This window comes from Populus trichocarpa, chromosome 8, assembly GCF_000002775.5.
Source record: "Populus trichocarpa isolate Nisqually-1 chromosome 8, P.trichocarpa_v4.1, whole genome shotgun sequence".
NCBI lineage: Eukaryota > Viridiplantae > Streptophyta > Magnoliopsida > Malpighiales > Salicaceae > Populus > Populus trichocarpa.
In genome coordinates this window covers 14753421-14779594 of record NC_037292.2, presented here as the reverse complement: position 1 = coordinate 14779594, position 26174 = coordinate 14753421, and the positions used below count along the sequence as shown (strand labels likewise).

Genomic DNA, 26174 nt, shown 5'->3' with positions numbered 1-26174 from the left:
AAGGGTTACATTTGACAAAGAACAACAAAGCAAAGCCCCAGGTAGATTTTGCGCACAAAAATGTAGTTTAATCCTAAGAGTTTCTATTTTTCTATCATTTGGTTTTTTAAAAAAAAATTAACATTTTAATACCAAATTTTTTTTTTCACGTTTTAGTACATTTTATTAACAATATTTTTTTCCCCAAAAATTAACATTTTCTCATTTTATTATTTAATTACTTTTAATAATTCCTTTTTTATTTATTATTTCATTTATTTTGTTAATAATAAACAATATCATTTTGTTTTCTAATAAAGAAATCATGAATTTAAGGTGCAAGCCTCATTCTCCCATGTTAGCAAATTTAACCTAGTAACAATTAAAAGGCCTCAAATTGATGGTCAACTGTGATGGGATTCTTAAAATATACCCCAAAATCAAAAGTAAAAGGGCTCATTTGATCAAACCAATTGTATAGGAGTTAATTTTTCCAAATTCATAAAATATAGAGACCTCCGGTGATTTTTAGCCGAAAGAATAAGAGTCCACCTCACCCGTTCAATGCTCACATAAAAAAAAAAACAAAACCATCAAAATTCAGCTCTGATCAAATCCGGTGAGTGGGCTATCTTTGGCTTCTGGACAAATTTAAATCTCTTCAATGCATTGATTTCTCACGGGTAAATGTTTTTAATCATTTTGTTGATATATATATTTTCTTCTTATTATTATAATTTATTTTGATGAAATTTGTTTCAAGGTTCATGTAAATAGAGTGGTGTGTGGTGAAGTTGGTGATGATAGTTAAGCATGGCATGAATTACTTAACTGTATTAAACAGTGCAAGAAATCACAAATTAGCACCTCCTTTGGCTGTCTTGAGAAGACAACAATTCTTGATAAGGGTTCTTGGAGTTAGAGGTGAAAACAGAATGCAAGGCTCAAAATTTGAGGCTGATTCCGATAACATTTTGAGGGCTATCACCCCTGTTTTCGACCCAAATAGACATAAAGGCCAAGCAGGTAAAGCTCATACAAAAAGGCTCTTTCTTTAGTAATTTCTTTTGTTCATGTCTGGTAGTCACTTTGTTTTCCTATTTTTAGTTGTTTTTTGTGTTTTATTTTCAGGGAAGGTTGCTGTTATTGGTGGGTGTAGGGAGTACACTGGGGCTCCTTATTTTGCTGCTATTTCTGCTTTAAAAATTGTAAATTTCCCCCCTTTTTTTTGTGCATTTTGCTTGACAATGTTATCTTTCAACTTATCTTAAAAAGTTCGATCCTTTAGATTGTTTTTGATTGTTTCTTTTCTTTGCAGGGTGCAGATTTGTCCCATGTATTTTGTACTAAGGATGCTGCTCCAGTTATCAAAAGCTACAGTCCTGAGTTGATTGTGCATCCTGTTTTGGAAGAATCTTATAGTGTTGGGTATTTTTTTTTTTAACCTTCCTTTTGTTTTGTTTCTTTATTGTGGGTTGCTTTTTCCTTTAGATAAATCAGAAATATTGTTGCTGAGCAGAATGCTTATTGTTGTGGAGGAATCAATGCTTTTGTAGGGATAGGGATAAAGATCACATATCAAGAAGGGTTGTTGCTGAGGTTGATAAATGGATGGAGAGATTTGACTGTCTTGTTGTTGGCCCTGGCCTTGGAAGGGACCCATTTCTTCTGGTTTGATTTTTTTTTCTTGAAAAGTTTCAATTTGGTTTATAAGGGTACATTTTTAAATTACATTTCTTCTGGCTTTGGGAGTGCATTGGAATGGCTGTATGAAAGCTTTGTAGATCAATGCAAATGATGCTTTCATCTCATGAGAATAATTTATTTGATGTTTTCTTATGGAATTCTGTGGCATCATATGTGCATATCAACTACATATCGCATGAGTCCCTTAGGTTCTGATTGATAGCTTATCTCCATGATCTTTGATTTGAAAATGAACATTTCCTGCCTTCCTATGTTTTATAATGTCATTCAATTTCAGCTATTCCATCTGCATCTATGTTCTTTGAGATTCCCTCATGGCACATTCACTCATAGGCATCCTGCCATTTTAAGTTCTACCTCATCATCATTGCTGCTTTGATTGATTTATTTTTTGTTTGTATTTCTTCAACATTCTTATACTCTAATGCTACTAACAGGATTGCGTGAGTGAAATTATAAAGCAGGCAAGACAATCAAATGTTCCAATTATCATAGATGGGGTATTTTATCTAATTAAGATATTTTCTTGATTGCCCTGTTTTTCTGAATTATTTACAGTGAGGTAGTTACCTCTGCCATTTTGACCTGATAAAATGAATATTGTCCAGGATGGGCTCTTTCTTGTAACAAACAATCTAGGACTTGTTAGTGGCTATCCCTTAGCTATCCTCACCCCAAACGTGAATGAATATAAGCGCCTGGTTCAGAAAGTCCTAAATTGCGAAGTAAATGATCAAGATGCTCATGGGCAATTACTGTCTCTTGCCAAACAGTAAGCTTTCCTGTAATTTCTTCAAATTGATGATTGATATTTTCTCAAGCACGTGACCTTAGGCAGCATCCATTATATTACTATTTCTTAATGAATTGGTCAGTGAAATTGATTATTTGATTGGCAGATGGTTGAATTATTAACTTTTATTTTTGTCACCCATATAATCATTCATGAAAGCTAGCTTCATGAAGATAAATCTGGTTTACTGTGATTTTACAGCACATTTACACAGATGCAATGATGGCTTGTTGTTGAAACAATCTACATTCCCACTTCTTCCTTTGGCAGCTTTATAACTTTCAATTCTAGATTGTACTGGAATTTGTTGGCCATGTCCAAATCCGCTATATGCATATTGTAAACAAGTGGGAGCTTCTTTAATGCAAACAATATTTATTGGTTAGGATTGGCGGAGTCACAATCTTACGGAAAGGAAAATGTGACCTAATCAGTGATGGTGAGATAGGTATGCAATGACTAATTTATTAGTGCTAAGTAATTATGTTTTTCCTGTTATTTTTATCCCTTTTAAATATCAAAATGTTGATCTGCCATATTACTCGCTCAAATAGCTTTTGGTTTGTTATAAGGTTTGAGTTAAGAAATTAGGGTACTCTTTGGGAGAGTGCATTAGTGCATCCCACTTGTGAAAAAATTGGAATGATGCCTGCAATCCTCTTGAGAATAACATCTGTTAATGATTGTGGTGCTAGTAGCAAGTGAATGTTTGTTTTGGCGTCCAACCTGTTTTTCAAGGTGCTTTTCGAATTGCTTTTCGCTTGAAAAGGCATTAAATTGATGCTTTTTTAGATGTTTTTGGAAGGTTTTGATGTGCTGATGTCAAAAATAAAAAACAATCTGAAAAAATCATTTTGATGCATTTTCAATTGAAAAACACTTTTAAAAAGCACCATACACCACAATACCAAACACTCCAATGTGTTATTAGCTCACATATTTTATATGATCCATTGAGTCCTTTGGCGTAAATTTCTAGTGTTAAATGCTCAACTCTAGTTGATCAAATTTTAATTTGAATCTTCATATTTTTTTGGAGTGATCTTCAGGAAAGATTATTCCAAAGCCATGTCATGACTATATTTCATGGTCCCTTTGGATCAGATTGGACCTTCTAATTTTTCTTTTAATATGGCATGTGATTTACGTGTTGTTCCTAGGTTCTTAAATCACTCTCCAAATTAAATTAAAGCCTAGGCTCCCCTATGGCTAGTTTGCTGCTGCTTTCTTTTTATCCATTTTCTTTTAGTCTGTTGAAACCATGTAGTTGTTTTGATTTAATCATTGTTGAGTTATGCAGTTAAATCAGTGAGCAACCATGGTTCGCCTAGGCGTTGTGGGGGCCAGGGTGATATCCTCTCTGGAAGGTGATTGATACATTAAATTTTGGCACATATTATTCACTGATTATATAATTTTTCTGCGAATTATATTGCTGATGTTAAATGCCACATTTTTTCATAGGGTTTGTTAAGGAGCTTCAAAACTATTCAACCAACTCCATTAACACACCTTTACATACAATCAACTTTTCCATAATTGAAATACATTTTATACCATAACTATTCTATTAATTTTTTTTTAATAAAAAAATATACCCTTAATTATTACACACCTAAAATCACACTTTTCTAGAACAAAACATAGACTTCCAACAAATATTTGATTACATGCCTCAAAAAATATTTTTTTTCTCATAAACGCTCAATACCCAGATTTTTGGGACCAAATGTCTTGTAGTACTGTCATACTCCTCTATCTCATATATTACAAAATAGATTATTTTATGTGTAATTTAGTGTTGTGTATATACAGTACAATGTTTAATCTTGTATGCATTGGGAAAAAGATTATATCTTTTTCTTCCTCATAAAATAAATTATAAATATTTTGAAATGCATTTGTAATGTGTAGAGATCATTTAAAATGGGGCCAAGGCAAATGCTATAATAGGTGTAAGAAATAGAAGTTAACTAAACATAATGTTTAGCTATGGAATAAAATAACCAAAAATTATTTTTTTATTGTTCACGACTTAGAAAAATACAATTCAAGCTCACATATTAAACTGACTTGCAAGATTTACATAGATGCAAGAGTAATTATTAGAATTGGAATTAAATAATGGGAAGCCTAATGTATAGTGATCTTGGAAACATTTTTAGTTACAAACTCTATTTTATGTGCATCATTTAACTTTCAATGATTAAAATTATAAAGATGACATAGATTTCTTTCAAAAAAACAAAGAGCTCATTTTGAGTAAAAATAATAAATAATTAAATATGATATAATTCTCTTTTATATAAAAAAAAGGTTTAGAGAAACTTGGCAATGAATCCTAAAAGTCTTTTAGTAGATTTTTAAAAAGCAATTACTAAATAATATAGAACATGAGGGATTACGGAAGATGCCAAGGGATTGGTTACCACCTATATACTTGGTGTACCCATCCCATATCCATTTCACAAAAAAAAAAGTCAAAATTTAAATTCAATTAAATCAACATGGATTACCATTTATAAACTTGTAACCATTTCACACACACACACACACACACAAGTTACTAGTTACTAAATTCGCATTAGATATAATTTAAAAATAATTCAAGAAAGGAATAAAAATTCACAATATATACATTTAAAGAATTGAATGTAACATGTTTTGTTTAAATTCACTTATTAAAATGAGGTATGAACCACTACTGTTTGCTTGCACCAATTTGAACGCAGCCCATTTCCAATAAATGAGGCAAACAATACAAGTCACTTGATGATTGGCCTCTTGCATGGCCACATTTGATGTCAATGTTATGATATAGACAAAATGAAATGTAAATCTTTGTTATCTATCCGCTTTGATTGGAACACGCCGATCGATTCCAGAACTGCTAACCAAATAAAATGAGCCCCTCGTTAGGAGGTTCCTTGTGTGGCCCAAATTGGTGATCCAATATTATACTTTGAAACAAGTGGGAATATAAACATCCAATATTTGTTCCTAGTGATTAGAAGAGCTTGCCCCATTTTAAAATTTCTATTTAATTAACATGAAGTGTTTGATAATGGACACCATGTATGATTTACATTTAGGATCATTTTCTATGTTACTTTCATCGAAAACAAGTTTTTTACCTAATGAAGAAAATTTTCGTGTAAATGTGATTTATTGTCTAAACTTTCATTTTATTCATACAAATTAAAACATTGCGATCTATTTCAAATATTCTAGCCAAATAACATAATTCACTTGATAGGTGGCACATTTATTGGAGCATGGCAACTTCTTTCTGTACTATACATAATTCTTTTCTTTTACTTTTCCCTTCAAAGAATGAATTTCCTTAGGGCTTCTGATCTCATTTTTCTCATGCTGCGGCTGCCCCTAATCTCTGGTATCACTGTATTGTTCTTTGTAAGTTGCCAAACCAATTTGTTCACCGTTTCCTCTTAAAATGGTCTCATCACAATTTTGATGCATCTGTATATAGAACTCATATTTAAAGTCGAAAAATTATTATATCAATGTTAAAGGCAGAGGTTATATAATGCACATCCCCTCTTATTGGTGCCAGTGTTGCTGTGTTCTTGTCTTGGGCACGCCAACTTATCTTAGCTGATGAAGGAAATTTGATTATCAGGTTATGCTTTCCACATAACATTCCATAAAGACCACTGCATTAGTGGGATTTTTTTTTAAGTGAGTGACAATTTATTTCTCTTTTAATGGCTACAGTCCGACAAATCCAACCATGTTGGGATGCATTGCGGGGTCTGCTTTGTTGAGGAAGGCTGCATCACTTGCTTTTGAGGATAGAAAAAGGTCAACTTTGACTACTGATATCATTGAGTGCTTGGGAAGAAGGTAGAACTGCTCTAATGCAAGGATAGATTACCAGTGGTTAGAGATGATAAATTAAAAAACTAACCTTTTACCTTCATTCTTGCAGTTTAGAGGATATTTGTCCAGCCTGTTGATGCTGCTGATGTTAGCGAGGATTCTGTATGAAATCTCATTTCACAGGGAGATTTCCCTCAAAGCCAGTTGCTTGGTGTGACTTTGATTAGAATTTGGATTTACTATCTGCTTGTTAGGAAAGAAAACTTTTTGGAGTCCAAATGAAGTCATAGAGAGTGAAGCTTGGTCTACAAGCCTTCTAACTTCCACATAAAGTACACTCAAAATAAGGGAAGTTGCTCTCTTAGCATCTCATACAAAGCGCCCTAGTAGCAATGATCCCCACCTTCTAGCAGATTTATGCTGTGACTTGGGGTAGTGCATCCTGTCATACCGTAAAAAAATAACAGAAGGAAAAGTTTTGACAGAGAAACTCTTTCACGCACGATAACTTGGAGAGCGCTGCACTAGCACATCGTTATTGAATCTAGTGATTAGTTCTACAAGAAGCATAGGTATATTAGTATACCTAATACAAGAAACTAATCACGTACACAATGATAGGTAAGGTTTATGCTATTAAGTGCTAGCTGACTACATGTGAAGTTCCTGTATCATAGACTTCTTGCTAGTAGCAGTTGCACTGTCAACTACAACCTTTTTTAATATCCGGATTGCTGGAGTGGAAGTCCAAGAGCCAATGTCTTGCTCAAGCAATTATTTTGCTGCAGAAATGCTAACAATGCTTGCATTTATGCTGCATGAATCATAATAAATCTCTAGTTATGGAATATCAATCGGATGAAGGTGGGGGCAATATTCATCTTTAAGGGCATTTAAAAGTTCCTGGGACGAGTTCAGATTTCAGATCAAATGGGAGAGGCTGCGAGGGTCTCCAATTAGTTTTCATCAATCAAAATAGCTTACAAGTTTCCAAGATATGTTTTGTTCAGGTCATACGAGAGAAAGAGGACTGCAAGGGACTCCAACTGTTCCTCTTTAACCAATCAAAAGAACCTATGTATGGTGGATTACCATCGAAATACCTTAAAGCTGGGAGCATGTCCAGCTTGATAATAGTGCCACCAATCCAGCTGGACTTGCAATAAGCAACCAGAGGAAAAGATAGATTGGAAGCATGGATGCTTGCATACGGAGAATAATAACAAAGAAGAACAAAAAAACCATGATATTTTTACATGCCAAAAGGTTACCGTTTATCCAATTATCCACAATAGCTGAACTCGCATCCTTGACAGGATTGGAAATGATGAAATTTGAAGAGGCAATAAAAACCTGTTAGCAACTGACATGTTATGGCTTGCATACAAGTAAAAACCAATCAACCCCTAGCTTTTCAACCTTAAATTCACACTATCCAACATGTTTCAACTACAGCTACTGCACAGCCTGCTCAGGAATCTTCAGGTGGCTGCTGTGTTTGCTGTGGCCAAATCTGCTGTGGTACATAAGGGCGAGACTGTTGGCCATAAAAAGCTTGATCCACCACAGGCTTTCCTACAGTCATCCCCGGCGCAGAGACCTGGGGTGCAAGCTGAGGTGGCATGTAATAGTAAGGAAGAGCATCAGCTGGACCTCCTACAGGAAGACTCCCTCTCGGGACTGATGCTAACACCTCATCTTTCAAATCCTCTCTTGGGACAATATCAACCAGAAAATCAAAAATATCAGTTCTTGTGATAGCTGCAGCAATGTCATTCTTTTGGAGTGTTCTCCTTTTGTTCTCCTCTGTATGATTCCAAGATCGCAAGGTCAGTTCTAAAATAAACATCTCACAGGCCCTGGCAAATATGATGGGAGCTTCAGCTGATATCATCCTTACATCTTCATCTGCCTTCATAATCTTCTTAATCCTAGCCAAAGGCAGGCTATGGTTCTTAAAATCAGTAGTCTGCTCAATTTCTTGATACTGATTTGCCCAGAAAGTTTGAAGTTGTTGCTGCAACTGCTGCTGCTGTTGCTGGTGGATGTGCTGGTAAGCAAGTTGGTGTTGAGCAAGATGAGCTGAAGAAGCAGTAAGAACTGCTGGCTGAGTAGGAGATTGAAGTGATCCGGTTGCAGAAGGTCCCATCATCTGGTTATGTTGATATGAAGGTATGCCATAAGGAACCGGAGCTGTACTTCCAACCATGCCTACTGCTGGCGGCTGCACATGGCCTTGCTGGTCCATTACACCACTGGCTTGGAAAAGGACCTTTTATTCTACAACTTCTAGTGCAAACAACCAAACACAGAAGAACTGTCAAGCTGCTTTGTAAAGACATGTAAGAGATAAGAGCATCAACTTTCAATGCCGGATTAAAGGTTCTAGCTCCCCCCCCCCCCCCCCCCCGCCCCCCAGGCTAAATCAATATAAACCAAAGAACCTTAAGTCCTAAATCTAAACAATTAACACTGAAGACATCTTTAGACCATTAGAAATATCACTACCTTTAAACTAGGTTTTCCACAAGCGAATCAGGATCGGTTTTACTATAAAAAACTCCACTCTTCAAACCCATAGAACTCATTCCAAGTTCCTTCAATCTTACTGAAATCACCAAAATAACTAAATACATTTTCTCGACTACACGAACAGCCACCTAGGAACATCAATGTCACTACGAGAGAAAATCATATAACCAGAGCTCCTCTAAAAACAAACTTTCTAATAAATTATGTGACACCAGTGAAATAGAAGTTCTTGCTAACATACCATAAGAAACAAAATTCAGCCCCGACCTTAACGGCCCTTCTCTAAACTCAATACAACTCGCAGCCAATTCTGGGCCAGCAAACTAATGATAAATTGCAATTCATCTAATCATTGACTCGTATTCTAGGGTTTAAAACTGAACTCAACATCAACTCAGTAACTCAAGGAAACCATAAACACACAGCACAAACACACTTAACCATCATAATAACATCGATTCGACGATAATCACATCAACTATGAAAATCATCTGCATGCGTTTTAAAACCCTAAAACAAGAGAAAGATTAGGGTAATCAAGACATTAACCTAAAACATGATTATGTTTAGAGGAAAAAAACTAAGAAATTAAACCTTAATTCCATTACCTTACCTGTCTTGTCTGCTCGGGTCAACTTGGGATCTTCTTCACCTTAAAAGAAGCAAAAGAAACACAGACAGACAGCTAAAGGTCAGGTTCAAGGTTTTAAAGATAATAATAAAGAAAACGAAAGATTAAGGTTAAATTTCTCAGCTGATTACCTACTTTAAATATCCAACTTGTTTTTGTTTTTAGTAGTCGGAATAAATGGAAATAAACAAAAGAAGGATCGAAGTGTTTTGCTTTTCCTTTTTTTTTTTTTTTTTCCGCTGATTTTAAACATAGAAGGTATATCCGATTTAAAAAGAACTTGAATTGGCAGATTGTTGTCGATTCATTTATTTTATGGATTGAATTTATTTTTTTTAATCTGGTTCTAATAAGAGAAAGTCCATCAGGTCCCATGCGGACTAGCTTTATTAAAAGTGACTAAAAAGTACATATCTTGGAAACTTTCAATTTTTTAGTCGAAAAAACTTTGAGAGAGGTAGAAAATAAAGCTAAAATAAAGAAGAAGAAAAAACAAAAAAAACTAACTAAGAAATTAAAAACATAATGAAACTATAATCAAGTTTAGTCGAAGAGTTTTAATTTCTTATAATATATTGAGAAGTTAAAGAGAATGAAGTTGTAGTTTTTATGAAAAGTTCTAATATTTAAGTTTAATCGATGAAATTAATAAATAATTTTTTATTTTATTAGATAATAATATAAATTATATGTTGAAATCTAATCTTAATCTTTTAATTTGAGATAATTCTTTAATATATATAAATATTTAAAAGTGTGACAACGTGTGCTTTTAGGTATGTTTTAAAAGTATGTTTTATTTAAAAAACATTAAATTAATATTTAAAAAATTATTTTAATATATTTTAAAGCGAAAATTTTTTATTACCATATTTTGCGTAACAATAATATAAACCATATTATAAGTTATAAATTTGAATATGTACTAAATTGACACCTATAACAAAATATATATAGAGACTAGACTAGAGAGCAGCATGTCATGTTGGATATTTAATTGCAAGTAATTAGGAATCTAACTTTAATTTTTTGGTGGTCTAGGGAGATTAGATAATATAAAAAAATTAAAGGGGCATTTATTATGCGGTTGACCTTGCTAGAGATGGAATGGGACCACAACAGCATTGTTGAGTTACTTTACTTTAACAATAAAAAATATTATCAATTAATTACAACAACGCAAGAGACAAAAGCACGTCCTCCAATAATTTACCCTTTTCATTTCACTTGTGGCCTTAGTGGGCCTTACGTACAGAAGGGAGGCCCATAAATGCCATTACCTGTCTAGTTCATGAGGCAAAGGCATAAGAGTCTGGGAAGCCAAGTTTGTGTTAAAGAGGACTCGATAAGTTCTTTTTATTATTATTATTTATTTGGGATGTTCGGGCCAGTTTGTACACGGTTAAAAATCGTTAAATTCTGAAATTAATGACAAGGTAAATTTTCAGTAGCTATTAATATTAACAATCACGGGGATTGAACCTAAGATTATAGGAGGAGTAAATTTCTTGATCCTAAATTTTTATCATTGAACTACCGGTTAGATGGTTGATTGATAAATTTATTTGATTGATATAAAGGGTGTGTTTTGAAGATTATTGAGGAAAAAACTTAATCCCAATTAATTCATAAAAGATATTCAAGAGGTTTCCTTGCGATCAAAGACATGTTACTCCTTCTTTGACTTGTCGAATTCGAATTTTGTACTAGTATATTAAAAAAATAAACTATTTCTATAGATACAATAAAATGGGGTAAAGGGTGCGTTCTTAAGATCATTGAGGAGAAAAAACTAATTTCATTGAGGGGGTGAGCCCTATTAATTTTTTAAAAATTACTTGAAATCTCCAAACTAATTTTAGTAAAAATAATTAAATAGAAAACTCGGGTAATTCTTTGAGATAATATCAAGAATTTCGGATAAGGGGAACTTTTTTTCAAATTACCCAAAACACAGTCGCATATAAATTAATTCAAAAATATAATGAGAATGCTTTTGGATTTAATGTGATGGAAATGTTTTATTTTAAATGTCAATGTTCTCTCCATGTTTACCGTTTATTTAGCATGGATTTAGCTATAAGCACGTGTATATGCCATGGTCAAAGGATTGCATAAGAATAGCTAATAATTGTTTCAAATTAATTCTCTAAAATCCGTATTTTCATTAGGAAAAAAAAATTGGTTTGGGAAACTTGGGTAACCCGATTTTTTTGAAATATAATTAGAAGAAAATATTATTCGGAGAATCAAAAAATTGTTATGAGTTGGGAAATTAGAAAAAAAATTGAATAATTCAAGAAATCTTTCAAAATGATAAATTTTTACCTAAATCACTTGAATGCTCACACCTAATCTCAGCATCATGCGTGGGAAGAATTCAATACGTTGGCTTGGTAATCAAATATATTTTCTTCCTTCGTTGATGTATATTGAATTCGAATTTTGGGTCATCATACAAAAAAAAAATCTATATACAATAATTTATTTCGAAGGGCACTTTCCTAAATTCATAACAAAAAAAACATAATCTTAATTAACATATAAATTAATTAAAAACACTTATTATTTAAAAAAAAATACCTTAACAAGTGCTTAAATTATTTAGGACCTGATGCGGTTCAGGTTCAACCTCGGAATCTTTATAATGAGTATTTAGTTATGTGTTTGAGATTGATTGTTGTATATGGTTGAGCCCTGGGTTTTTCATGATGAGATTTTATCTAGGAATGCATTCGGTTGGATTGAGATTCTTATGGATGATGGGTTCGACCCAATTATTTTGGTGGGTAATTCGACCAAATCAGGATAGGCTATGCATGAGATGTTTTTAGATAGTAAAGAAAGTTTTTTTAAAGTATATTTGGGGTCTGAATTGGTCTCTATTAATGAAAATGAGTTTAGGCCACATGAGATCCAAAGTTGGCTTGGGTTAATTAAGATGTTGAGATCAAATTAGATTTGTTTGGGGTTGATTTTCTAATTCTATAAGGATTTAAATCAACAAAATATTCTCCTAAAATTCAAAAAAAATTTATTCATTACTTTCTTATCATCTTGTTGGAAGTTGCTTTACCACGTGATCAAAAGGTTCATATTAGAACCTCTCATCTCCTATCGACAAGGCAACCTTATATTTCCTTTTCTAATTAAACTTGCCCTTAAAAAAACAATGACAATAACTTGCTTCTACGGTAAGTAGAACAATAACAAAAAGCAAATAAAAAAAAACTGGAAAAAAAAAATTTGGTGGCATACATCTTTTTATGATCATGATATATGTGGATATAATTTAGATTAAAAACTAACTATGTGGCTCGTGCTTAATTTCAGGTTGGATAAAAAGTTTTTTGAACAAAAAAATAATATTTAGACAACGCAATCACATTTTAAAAATAAGCTAAAAAAAATATCGAATGAAAAAATCCAAAATCAGATGATAAAAACAAAAAAAAAAAGTAAAACAAAACAATGTTAACCTGTATTAACCCATCAAGCCTGTGACCCAAGCCATTTGACCAAAAATAATAAATTTGGAAAAACCTCAAAGCCCAATCGTTAACTATTCAAATGTTGAATGATGAAATTAAAAAAAAATAACATAAAAAAACAATTATAAGCCAAAGAAAGACCTGAACCCGCCTAAGTCAACTCACCAAACTCACGAGTTAGGTTATGGGAACAAGATAACCTAATATAAAAATTGAAACAAGGAAAATCATGAAACCTAATATATATATATAGGTCCACAAAAATAATTGATGCCAACCCTTGTCCCACACCATTTTATAGGAAGTACCAAATATAGAAAAACCAAGAAGGTCAATTCTCAACAATAATGATGAACTTTTTATATATAAAAAAAAAACAATTCAATTAGATAGTAGAATCCAAAAGAAAAAAGTTACAGACCCACTTGGGTGAACCCACCAAACTCATAGGTCTGGTCATAAAATTAAGATAACTTTACAAAATAAAAATAAAAAGAAAACCATGAATCCTGTTTTTTTTATATAAAAAAAAAAATCAACGTCAAGTAATGAGATAAAAAAAAATAAGTAAAAAAAATGACGTGAACTTAGGCTATTTGATTAGAAGCACAAAACCTGAAAAAATCACGAATCACAAATTTCAATAAATCAAATGTTAAAGGAAAAAACTAGAAAAAAAATCACAAAAAAGAATTCAAAAGAAATAATAACAATTAAAAGAATAAGAATTAAATTTGAGAAAAAAAAAGGATGAATAATTTTGAATTGAATGGCTAAATTGAAAAGAAAAATCAATTCCACAAAAGAACTAAAAGATAAAACTACAAAAAAAAAATGATGACTAAATTTAAAAAAAATAGCAAATTAAAAATTTTGATCAAATAATAAAATTGAAAACAATTGAAAGTTTACGAAAGATGCAAGAAAAAAATGAAGAAAACAAATCAAGGCCAAATTTTTTAAAAATAAAAAATTTAGATTGAATGATGAAATTAAAAATAAAAAAAAACTTACAAAAAAGCCATGGGTAAAAAATTACAAATCAAAAAAATAAGGAATGATACTCAAATATCCTTAACTAAGGGAGCTGTCCTGAAATTATAAATGTCATGTGTGAATTTCAAGTGATGAGAGAGGGAAGAAGGAATTAAAAAAGAAAAATTCACCGTCATAGAACCTAGCGGCCTTTAACCATGTGTGCTGCCTCCTGGAGAAGGCAATGTCAGGACGATTCAAACGCTATTGCAGAAGGTGGAGTTTGACCATCGGATGATCTTGCACGTGCTGCATAAAAAACACAGGGATTATCCACATGCTGATGCTTTCAAGGCACGCGTTAACAACTTTTTGTTTTAATAATATTTGTATATATTAAATTACACAATTATCCCTAGACCAACCTAACTATTACAAAAAGGCTTGAGTGCAAAGACAAAATGACAACACCCTCGAAGGCAAGCCTAATTGTTTTTTAATAGAAAGGTATAAAGGTCATTATAAAAATATAAAGACGTTATTACTCCTTTTAAATTCTAGAATGCCAAATGAAAACTTGTAAAATAACGTAATTACCCTCAATTGAATGGGTTTGTTGGTTTTGTTTTAAGGGAAGAACTGGTATTTCAACCCAAAGCTTGAATAAACCACCCATTCCCTCCAATTGTGTTTTTTTTTTTTTTTTACTTTGATTCACTAGCTTTTAATCTCACCCTCCCTTAACAAATTTGTCCCAACAAAGACTAAATAAAAAAACAAAAAAAAAAGAGAGAAAGGAAAACAACGTGAACAGTGCATCCACAATGTCTTGTGAGTGTGTGCATAATATCACCTCTATAGCAAAAAGACTATGCCTTTTAGTATTTTATATTAGCTATTTGGTTCATGATTCAGGTTACATGTTTTTTCAACAAAAAAAAAATGAATATACATGCATCTAACTAAATAAATCGAGAACTATTTGTGTCAATAAATTAAAAAAAATCATTAACGATAACTAAATATGAAATTAAAAAAAAATCAAGAGATATATGTAAATCATGATATTTGATCTTGCTACACATGTTATATACCCGGTTGTGTTCAATGACTTTATTTATTAAAATCATATTTTTTTTATTTAATCAAATAATAATAGAAATAGACAAATACATGAAATTGATTGAATAAAATCAAAGGAAAAACAATATTATGCAAAGTAGCACATATTAGAAATATTATCAAAAAACAAATATTTCTTATTTTTAAAAATAAATTTCATTTATATAAAATATAAAACAAAATTATAGATAAATTAGAATAATTTCTTTAAAAATTATACACAAAAAAAATTAAAAAACAACCACTATTTTAAAAAGGTTAAATAAACAAAATAATAATAAAAAGATAGAATGGTATTAATTTTAATATAATTTTAAAATGTTATTAAAAAAAATCTTGTTAAAAAATGCTATCTACTTAAAAGAAAGCAAATTTATAAAAGAAAAGATAAGAAAAAAAAAAATATTAATAAGGATGGATGACATGTCGTTCACTTCAATATTTTAAAAAATAATCAAATTAGCTAATGTGTTATTTGCTAGGAAAGACGACATCTCGTCCTTTTTTTTTCTTCTAGATTTAGGTCATTATTATAGTCGAAAAAAAAGATTGACTGATTTTTAACTTAGATACTCAATTTTCAACCAATTTTTAGCGCATATATATATTCTAATTCATCGATGAGGGTTTAGCAAAAGGGGGCAAGGCAATCCGAAGCTGTCCATGTCTATTAATGTAATGCTAATGGATTTTATATCCAGAAATTAAATGGAAATGAATGCATGGTGGTGCTGATGGTCTTGCTGGAGGAGCATTAGTGTTATCATTTATGAGAGACATACCACCATGGCTTTAATGGAAAGTATTTTCGAGCTTTAAGGCCTTGATTGGGGCAGAAGTCGGATTGAAGACGCATTGGTGATAGAGAAATCTCATTATCAAGCACCAAACAAACTTATTGAACTAGAAAAGATAGCTGTACATATTACAGGGGGGAAATGGACCGAAGCTCCTATGACAAAGCTACCTACAAAGGAGTTGGAGCTATTCTTTCACAACCATGCTAGTGCATTCTACAAAGAGTCAAACTCATTCAACTATTCACCTGGCCCCTCATGCTGAACTCACAACCACATAAAAGCCCTTTTTCCCTTCATTGGAATATTTAGATTTTGGCGGAGAAAAGACAATCGCCTATTCTGTGGCTGCGAGGACTGCTGGCCCCTCCACCTGCAATTCATGCCGTCGTCATTGTTAATCAGTACAACCGAATGAGACTCCCAGAGAAACAGGTGGTTTAAATAAATTTCTTAGCTCTACTGATCTCATATATATGGACATCCGATTATTGCTAGCTTCTTTTGTACAACACCGTGTGTGACAAGTCACCTTGATGTTTAATTAATTACCTTAAATGTAGCACCCCAGATCTCTTCCTCCTTGGCTGGAACTGCAGTGATTTTGTTTTTAGGATTCTCAAAGCTTCTCAGTTCTCCAATTGTAGTGGAGAAGAAGCATCCTGAAAATAAAAATAAAAATAAAAATAAAAATAAAATCCCATTCGTTCTTGCACATGCTCTCTTTTATGTTGTTGCAATAGCACTCAACTAATTATGGATCGACACGAGCAATCAATCAATGGTAGTTGGTCCACATGAGAAAGACTAGACTCGCATATTGTATTATAATTTTTATTGGACCCACCTTGAGGGAAAGAAGCAAGTGACTTGCCACAAGCGCCCTTAAGCAAATCAATATTGTCTGCGAAAGCAACGTATCCATCAGCAGTGATTCCCCAATACAGAGGAACCTTACCAAATTGGTCCTGTAAGAAAAATACCAACCCCATTTGTATTTAGAAACCAACCAAATATCTTAACTTCACCAAGGCATTTCGTAGGTATGAAATTAACTTACAGAAGCCACAAATAAGGTGGAAGTGGACTTGTCGAAGACAATGAATGCAAAGCTCCCACTAAGGTGACCAACAACGTGGTTAGGAGGGTAAGGTGCCCGATCACGAAGAGCCTTGTAAGCCTCAATGACCAAAATCACCTCGTTCGCAGACTTGGCTAGGCCATATTGCTGCCTTAGGCTACCCAAGTTGTCTAGAGCTCCCTCAAACAAGCAGTAGATCTCATCCTTGACTGCAAATGATCTGTCATTTTTAACACCCCCGGCCCCCCCCAAAAAAAAAAAATTAGCCATAGGGAATTTCTAACAAATTGGAGAAGCAACAACGGTTTATGGCGAGCACATTATATATTTATTACATCACCAATTTATTTGCAGTTCAATCATCACAATTGCATAGACAGGCATACACGCACTTAGTCTCAACTTGAAACCCTTTTTTCTTGACTCGCGAAGGTGCAATCTTTTCAAGGCAACAGACAAAAATCTGGCCATAAAGTCTAACAGGTCATCCAGCCCACCTACCAGAACCACGGATTTTTCCCATCATTCATGAGCTAACCCGGATTCCTAGGCTAAGCTGGGACCATCTTGGGTCCCCCATGCAAACCCAAGTCACCTTATCCTTATCTAGTTATCTATCCCCAGTCCATGCCTCGAAAGAACCGAAGAAAAGATGACAGGGAAAGCCCACTTGATGTTATCATATCATACTTCATAAAGATGACAGGGAAAGCCCACTTGATGGTATACCCAAAAAACAAAAAACAAAAAAATATATATATATATATACAAAGTTGCACCTAACTTTCCAACTTGTTGGCCAGGGACGCTGCTTTAACTGAAGTCTCAAGTAAGAGGGACTCAAATTCCCTCTAAACAGTTGAGAAGTATTTTTCCTTGCATCAAAATCGACTGAGGTGGAATCACATCTTGACAACTTGTTCAATTTTTAAATAAGAAAAGTAGTAACTTCCGTCCACTATGGCATTATTTCCATGATCAATTTCTTAAACATCGAGACAAATATAGCCTAGTTTTTATTTATACAATGGTTTTTTTTTAATTTAATAAAATAATTTTTAAATAACTTAAATTTATGTAGTTACCATATGATATAATAAGATGGCCATGACATACGAAACCAAATTTCGAAACATACACAGGAAGTGGGGCCAAATGGTTTGAAGGCCAGTTGAGACTCCCCTATAAAACGACAACGTTATGTGTAAACATGATCGAACCGTCCACGTGATCCAAGGTCCACGTGTTGGGTCCAGACATCCAGAATCTGTTGTTTCGTCAAAGACATATATAGACGCGTGTGGCTTGAAGTTCAGTGATGGAGTATTATAAAGTCTCTTGAAAACGTATGTACACTTGATTCCGTGTATACAACTACGTGGCAGTCATGCAATGATATGATGATGATGCAACTGACCCCACAAAACACAATCCCCTTGACACCAGAGATGGGCCAAAACCACTCGTGACTTTATTTTTACGATTGTGTTTGTGAAAATCACGGCCATGGAAATAAGTAGCATCAGTTTAAATAGTTTAATTTAGATTAAAAAAAATTCAATTAAACTATTTTTAAAATTTTTTTTGATCCAAACTAAAATATATAACTAAACCGATTTGTCCGGTTTTACATTTGTTAAAATCAAATAAATTCAATTTAAATCAATAAATTTATAATTTATAATTTATAATAAGTTTTTTTTTTCATCAGTTTTCTTTGGTTTCATTCAATTTAAATCGGGGTGGTTTCGTAGTTTCTAGAATTTAAAACCAAACTCCATCCAAAATCTTTTAAAATTTTTTATTAAAGTTTTTTAACAAATTCAAAAAATCGTTTAATTCAGTTAATTTCAAACCAAATTTTAAAGATATTTCAAATAATTTGATTAATTTGCCCACCTCAACCTGAAATCTCTAAGCAATCACTAATTAAAGGAGCACTATTCTTCAAAACAAATACAAGATTTAAAATAAATTACTTACATGACTTGATTTTAGACAAATAAACAATCGACACATCATTAACTGATTTTCATTTTCTTGGAAATCAAAATTAATCTAATTTTTGTTTCATATTTTTTAATTTGAACGATAAGGATCTAATAACGTTGTTGCAGAATATACCAAAATTTAATAATTTACTCAATAATCTATTTAAAAAGATTATTATTTACCTTAATTTCATCAGTCTTTTCCGTATAATCTACTTTTTTATTAATTAATTAATAAAATTACTATCTAATAATTCGTATGATCGATCATCTGATATGCCTTAATAGAATGTTGACTTCTGTAGGACGGTAAGTAAAGAAGGTTGATAAAGGATCAACCCTCCGTTCAATCACCGCCAATCCAACGGCCAAGATCTTCCACTCAAACTAAAATTCGCGATTTAGTAGCGTTGCGTTATCCGTAAATAGACACGTGGCATAACGATGATTAATTAGAGCGTTTCTCTATTTTTTGAAGTACTGTTTAGTTAATTACCTCGGGAGCAGCATGGACTCGTTGTGGTGAGTGAAGGCCACCTGCGAGTCGTCTCCGACCCGCACCGACACGGCGGATGAGTTGGTGTCAACGAATCGCTTAACCAGAGCATCCGCCGAGATCTTCGGCGACGGAGTCCGGCTTCCCGCTGCCACAAGCTCGTCGGGAGGCGACACAATCGCGCTGCTAAACACTCCTAACATTTTTTTAAAATAAAAATATTATTTTCTTTTGCAAGAAATACACACAGCTTTGGACATGGAATCATCAGCGGGAGAGGCGTCGGGATTTATAGGGAAATTTGACGAGGGTATGTTCGTAATTTCATTTATTTTGGGGAGTTTTTATTATGATGTTGTATAGTACAATGGGGACATGTAACGTGGGGGCCACAGGGGCGATGATTCTCGGGCGTCAGATATGACATGGACAAGGATTGTGGGTTCTTTATTGGTGGTTTTGTCTGCTTGTGAAAAATTTGCATGGGAGGAGACGATATTTAGTACATGTTTTGAAATTTGAATATTTTTAATATTTTTAATTTTAAAAGTATTAAAATAACATATTTTTTAAAAAAATTATTTTTAATATAGAACATCAAAATGATTTAAAAATACTAAAAATATATTAATTTGAAATAAATAAAAAAATAAAAAATTTCAAATTTTTTTAAAAATATTTTTAAAACGCAAAAATAAACAGGGTCTTAGTATGACGTGGAAGGAACTAGGTTTTCACAGTTACGGTATGTTGTAATTGCAGGAGGACCGTTTGATTTAAGGGATTATCTTATATGTTTTTTTTATTTTTTTTTTGGTTAAATTTAGCTTTTTTAAAAGAATTTTTTTTAATTAAATTAAATTAATTAATGAAATATAAACATGAGATGTTCACTTCATGATATTTGTTTGCTCGCTTTTTAGGTTGTTACTCTTACGGTGTGTGCAATCTTTTTCAATATCGTCACCCTTTAACAATAACATTATAACCGTCTCGATGAGATTTTTCTAGTAACGAGTCTCTAATGAGCTCGTTTTGTTTTCTCATCGAGTACAATATTGGCAATTCCTTTCTCTATAGTTATTTATTGCTATTTTCTTTTGTTTTATTCACTATCGATGTTCTTTTTAAACATATTATTAAATCAACTGAGTTTATTGAACTTAGTCAAGTCAATGACTCATGTTTTATATTTTTCTTATTTTTTTAAAAAAGCTAGTTTCGCCTAAACATTTTTTTTATATTAGAAAAAATTTGATCTTATCACTTCATAACGCGTGTAACCTATCTAATAATAACTTGTATTTATTTTTTTCCCCTCATCTGATTTAAAATACTAAATTTAAAATTAATGATGAAATTTAAAACATGGTTAGTTATATTTTGTTAGGGTTATGAGAGGATCCAAATCCCTCTTTGCTTTTCAGGGAAATGAATAATTGTGTAGTTAATCTAAGATAGTATACAATTTTTTCTTTTTACAATAAAAAATATTTTCAAATGGGTTAGGATAGAGTAACAATGACTCCTAAATTTTTAAAACTTTTTTTAAAATTGATGCTGGTTTTCTAAAAGCTTTCAAAATAGTTTTGGAAAAATGCCCCAAACCCCAAAATTAAAATGTTACACTTCTAAAATATTGACAAAAATTAATTGAAGAGAAATTCGTTGGTACTCTCCTTACATAGAACCGCTTACTTGAACAATGTTTTTTTTTTTTTAATTTTATCCTTTAACATTAAATTTATTTATTTTGATCTCATAACCTGAGTCACGGGTTTGACAAGTTAACTTGAGGTTTTTTTTATCGATTTATTTTTTTAATTTCATTATTTAATATTTGATTGATTTAGAATTAAACTTCATATTGATTGAGTCACGGGTTTGGTGGGTTGATTTAAGTTTTTTTAATCGATTTTTTTAAATTTTATTATTCAACATTGGGTTGATTGAGAATCGAGTTTCATGATTTATTTCAATTTGCTTTATACAGGGTTATCCCAATCACATGACCTGGGTTGCGAGTTTGGCACGTGAACCCGGGTTGACTCGAGTTGTTTTTTTTTTTTGTCTTTTTTAATTGAATTTTCTTTTTTAGTTCTAGACTTTAATATAAGGCTGGTTAGAAATTAAGTTTCATATTTTGTTTCGATTTGATTGAGAATTGAACTTTATATTAGAGTTATCTCAATCTCATAATTCGAGGTTTGAATTTGAGTCCATCAAGTTAACCGAATCAACCTTTATATAATTTAAATTTTTTTATATTAGAAAACATGTTATCAACACTTAGATATCTTTTAATATTAATCGAATCCGAAACATATAGCATACAAATTATCTAGTGGTGTTCAAAAACCAAAGCTTGAAGTATTAAATAGGAAAAGGAGGCACTCAATTAAATACGTGACTCTTTTCTCAATCCTTTCTTCAATTCACTAAATAAAAATTAATATGAAAAATTACATTACAATGTTTCCCTTGCTACAAGTTGACTTGAATTTTGAAACACGATGAGTTTGAATTTATGTATATCGTTCAAAGTTAATTTTACGAATTCCAACTACCAAAAACCGATTTATCAGTACAATTATTTTTTAAATTTATCAATTTTGCAATTGCATTTGCACGCCCCCTCCGCTAGCTTTAGGCTAAGAAGCTATTGTTTTTTAATTATCTTTTCTTTCATTATTGTTTTAAGATTTTTTTTTTATTTAGATTAAAACTTTTAATTTAATTAGAATTTTAATAAATAAAATATTTTTTCTTGTATTTTAATATTTAGGTTATTTAAAAAAACGATTTCTTATGAATTATTAAAAATTTCTCTAAAATTATTAAAAAATTATATAAATAATATCTTGTAATCTCGGTTATTAATATAACTTTATATGGGAGCAACTCCAAGTCCAAGACGTCGTCGTCACACCTTCCTTACTTGTAAAAAGGCATTGTATACCACGTATCTTTTATAATAATTAAAATAATGTAAAGCTTCGAATACTAAATTTCTAGTTGCAACTTTGAATCAGACAACGTCCACGTCTCGCAAATAAATAACTTGCATATACAGACGTGCCCAAGTTGATCTGCACATGGCCAAAACCATGGGTTCATTGGCTCTATTTTGAGTTTCCTGTGTTCTCAGCTTCCTTCTGATAGCACCACCATTGTTCTTAAATATATGATTAAAAAAAACTGACCAACTTATTAAATGGAATTAGTTTATATTCATGATACAAGCATATTTAATGGCTACAATAAGGTAGGACAAGAAAATGCCTGGTAATTGATGAATTCAGATTGACTCGAGTTATTTTTTTTATTTTTTTAATATATATATATATATATTAAGTCGGGTTTAAAATATCTATATTTTATTAATTGGGTTAATTTTACTCTGGAAAGTGGTTTACAAAAAGAATATAATTTAGAGAATATCTCTCATTGTAAAATTATATAAAAAATATAGAACATAAAAAAAAAAAAACCCTTTTGTGATAGCTGGAGGAATTTAAGAAGCTGGCAAATATAAATCTCATATCCACATGTCACCATCTGAGTTGTCAGTTGTCACAGTCCAATTTTATTTAGTGCTCTTCCTTGTCAAGCCGATGTAAGAGAATATTTTTTATCTAATTTTAAAAGGAGATACTCAACCTGGGAATCTTAGATGCCGTGAAATATTGGTGTCATCAAATATTATTTATCTAAAAATAAAAATATTAAATAATAAAAACCAATCAACAAGAGTGGTTAGGCTTTGTTTGTTTTTGTATTTTAAAAATATTTTTAAAAAGAATTTAATTTTTTTTATTTTTTTCTTTGCTTCAAATTAATTTCTTTTTGGTATTTCAAATCATTTTGATGTGTTGATGTCAAAAATAATTTTTTAAAAATAAAAAATATTATTTTAATGTATTTCTGAGTGAAAAGCACTTTAAAAAACAATCACAATCACACTTAGGTTTTTTAAATAATATTTTTTTCTAGATATCAAAATTTAAACAAAATAAAAAAACAAAGACTAATCAAGAATATGAGTTATTTGACCGTGTAGATACCACTAATTCAGATATTTGTGTGTATTCAGCTTCATTTTTTTTTTAAAAAAAACAACAATTGGCTATGAAAATTTTATTTTTATTTGTTTTTACTTCCAGAGAGTTGTAACTAGCAAGAATAATTTATTTATTTATTTTTATTCTTTTTCTTCGCATGGTGATTATGATGCTTGTTGCAAACTATATAATCCCAAGGAGATAGGATTAGAGGCATGTATGGTAAACAACTACTCTAATCAATTTTTATAAAAATAATTATTATAAGTTAAAAGTCGATCAAATCAATATTTTGACTGGATTTTGTAAAAGTATTTTGATGAAAAATATTTATAAGTTTTTTAAGTAAAAATTAAAAATAACTTAAATCAATTTATAAAAATCATTTTAAATAAGACCTCATTCTATCTCCCCGCAAATTAAAATATCTACCTATCTTGGTACTAATAAATTTTCAATTGGATATAATTTCTAAAAAAAAATAGAAATTTATTTAACTAATTGAGCTCTTTTTTTAATTAAATGAATCAATACTTTTAATTATTTTTCATCTCTTTATTTAGTAGCCTCCTTTCAATCTAAGCAAATTGTACTCGATTTATTAAGATTAAAAATACAAGTATTGAATTGATTGGATTTTTTGATTAATTGATGAAAACCCAGGGCGGCGTTAAAAATGGTAGGGAGGGAGGGGCATACTTCATAGCATTGATTCGTGAAAGGGTCCCCCATGATGGAACAGTCAAGATCAAATGAGTTGATGAGAAATGATGTATGACGTGGTGGGGCCCGTTCATGGTTGGTGGACCGAGTCCTGCTGCATCATCATTATTATTTTTATTAGTTTTAGAATGTGGATATAATTATTTTTTAAAATATTTTATATTTAAAAATATATTAAAATAATATATTTTTTAATTTTTAAAAATTATTTTTAACATTAACATATTAAAATAATCTAATAACACATAAAATATTAATTAAAAATAATAAAATATTTTCAAATAATTTTAAAAACACTTTTAAAATATAAAAACAAACATTATCTTGATTATTAAAATCTTAATATTACATTAAAAAAATCAATTCAGTTTCAAAACTTAAATAGCCACCATGATATATCTTAATTGACTGTTTTGAGAGGAGTTGACTTGTCCAAGTGGGTTTGAAAGGGAGAACCAAAATATCAATTAAAAACAGGAAAGACAGTTAAAAAAAAGAAAAAAAAAGAAAAAATGAGGTGTAAAATGCAATTATTCGTCGCGGATAAACCAAGAAAACTAGAAAGGTTACAAGGAAGAGTGACGCCCATGGTTTTTGCTTTTGGCCCACAGTTTTGTTTATTACTTTACCAGCCTTGTCGGGCCAGGTTTGCGTTTAGGAATATTTTGTGTTTTGAATCTTTATCGGAGGAGAATCATCAGAACAAAATTTGGTGTTGTCACCTCCAAGGAGCACCGATGTGCTAGTCATTATAATAATTTTTTTACTTAAAAGTCTCATGTCTGCTTGTTTGTTGTGTTGTGGGATTGCTTTTTAATTATCTTAGTTATTTAAATTTTTTTTTGGTGAGATAACATAATTTTAAAAAGATTAAGTGAAATAAAATTCTTTTATCTTATTAAGCTTCTGAAGCACAATATTTACTAAATTTCATTATTTATAAGCGCAACAAGATAATTATCGCGATTTATAATTGTGACAATTAAACATGTCGGACTTTTGAAGCACAACAACTTAACATTCAGCTTCATTAATAATCATCTTACTCAACCCGTAGCTAGTTGATCTATTTGTATGAACCGATTGACCGTTTCATATAAAAACCATAACTTTATAATTTTTTTTCTTCCAAATATGTTTTTTAAGTGTCAATGATGTAGTTGGGCTTGCGATAACAAGTGATTATGAGCAGTCATGTGTGGGTCTGTCACAACTAGATGAGGATCTGTCTTAGACATTACGTATATTGTAACGACCCGGCTTTTTCAGAGCCAAAATCGATGGAATTTTTTTTTAATTGTCCTGTTCTGGATGTTTTTCACCATATCATTATGCAAATTTATAATTGTATTTCATTCATTAACAAGGCACAATCCACGTAGGATAACGTAAATTAACATTCCCATAAAATATATTCTCAATACACATGCCCATAATATTTTATTTTCACACTCATAGGTTTACATTATATCATATTAACATACTCATAAATTCACATTCCTGTTCTAGTCTCGTTATCATCACGAGTTTATACGAGAGTGCCGAACAACAAATTACACAACTAGTACTTTTGTTATCATGACCTCATGTAATTTCATAACATGACATCCTCATAAGAAGAATACAACATACATATATTCATACACATCATATCTACATGATCGCACATTCACATCCGTGTTCCATTTCATTTTGTCATTACGATTCTTTACAAAAAAGGTCGGATGACTAATTTAGCGATTTACACATCTGTTCATATAGAACTCATATCACCCATAACATGCAAATATATGATTCTTTTCAAATGAGTGAGTCGTGAAATGGATTTTCTTACGCACCATGTTGGTATGATGTCCCTGTTACAGCACAAGGTAATTTCAGGCATTGTAAGCAATTAAAAAAACATAATAAAGCAATAATAACGTTACATTTCACTCATGGACCAAGAGAGCATA

General features: G+C 31.5%; 3 protein-coding genes across 13 annotated transcripts; 1 reads left to right on the top strand and 2 right to left on the bottom strand.

The window, feature by feature from the left end:
- The first annotated feature begins 501 nt into the window (after positions 1-501).
- Positions 502-6809, top strand: LOC7454254 (ATP-dependent (S)-NAD(P)H-hydrate dehydratase). 4 transcript variants are annotated; one of them, XM_052455067.1, is made up of 12 exons: positions 502-598; positions 743-1005; positions 1111-1187; positions 1298-1407; positions 1536-1650; positions 2124-2186; positions 2295-2458; positions 2866-2927; positions 3780-3846; positions 6054-6119; positions 6215-6343; positions 6429-6809. In XM_052455067.1, exons 2-12 carry the CDS (start codon positions 780-782, stop codon positions 6454-6456), a joined length of 1107 nt encoding a protein of 368 aa, XP_052311027.1. In that variant the 5' UTR covers positions 502-598; positions 743-779; the 3' UTR covers positions 6457-6809. The 4 variants fall into 4 exon arrangements, with proteins under 4 accessions (XP_052311027.1, XP_002312747.4, XP_052311029.1 ...); XM_002312711.4 differs by having other exon boundaries at positions 508-662; XM_052455069.1 differs by having other exon boundaries at positions 516-662; positions 824-1005.
- A 739-nt stretch (positions 6810-7548) lies between these two features.
- On the bottom strand, positions 7549-9764 carry LOC112328455 (nuclear transcription factor Y subunit C-9-like). 8 transcript variants are annotated; one of them, XM_052455076.1, is made up of 3 exons: positions 9618-9764; positions 9460-9503; positions 7549-8605 (listed from the first exon to the last, which is right to left on the bottom strand). In XM_052455076.1, exon 3 carries the CDS (start codon positions 8565-8567, stop codon positions 7791-7793), a length of 777 nt encoding a protein of 258 aa, XP_052311036.1. In that variant the 5' UTR covers positions 8568-8605; positions 9460-9503; positions 9618-9764; the 3' UTR covers positions 7549-7790. The 8 variants fall into 8 exon arrangements, with proteins under 8 accessions (XP_052311036.1, XP_052311037.1, XP_052311032.1 ...); XM_052455077.1 differs by having other exon boundaries at positions 9465-9503; XM_052455072.1 differs by having other exon boundaries at positions 7549-8608; positions 9618-9763.
- A 6181-nt stretch (positions 9765-15945) lies between these two features.
- On the bottom strand, positions 15946-19711 carry LOC7454252 (stem-specific protein TSJT1). Its single transcript, XM_024607118.2, has 5 exons — positions 19436-19711; positions 16928-17168; positions 16715-16835; positions 16420-16529; positions 15946-16240 (listed from the first exon to the last, which is right to left on the bottom strand). The coding sequence occupies exons 1-5, from the start codon at positions 19636-19638 to the stop codon at positions 16205-16207; spliced, it is 711 nt and encodes a 236-aa protein (XP_024462886.1). The 5' UTR covers positions 19639-19711; the 3' UTR covers positions 15946-16204.
- Between the last annotated feature and the right edge of the window lie 6463 nt (positions 19712-26174).

Coding starts and splice junctions, on each gene's coding strand:
- LOC7454254 (XM_052455067.1), top strand. CDS start 780: ATGATAGTTAAGCATGGCATGAATTACTTAACTGTATTAAACAGTGCA. Junction 1,006..1,110: donor TAGACATAAAGGCCAAGCAG/GTAAAGCTCATA, acceptor TTTTATTTTCAG/GGAAGGTTGCTGTTATTGGT. Junction 1,651..2,123: donor GAAGGGACCCATTTCTTCTG/GTTTGATTTTTT, acceptor TGCTACTAACAG/GATTGCGTGAGTGAAATTAT.
- LOC112328455 (XM_052455076.1), bottom strand. CDS start 8,567: ATGGACCAGCAAGGCCATGTGCAGCCGCCAGCAGTAGGCATGGTTGGA.
- LOC7454252 (XM_024607118.2), bottom strand. CDS start 19,638: ATGTTAGGAGTGTTTAGCAGCGCGATTGTGTCGCCTCCCGACGAGCTT. Junction 17,169..19,435: donor GAGTCCATGCTGCTCCCGAG/GTAATTAACTAA, acceptor TAAAAATGACAG/ATCATTTGCAGTCAAGGATG. Junction 16,836..16,927: donor CCACCTTATTTGTGGCTTCT/GTAAGTTAATTT, acceptor TTTTTCTTACAG/GACCAATTTGGTAAGGTTCC.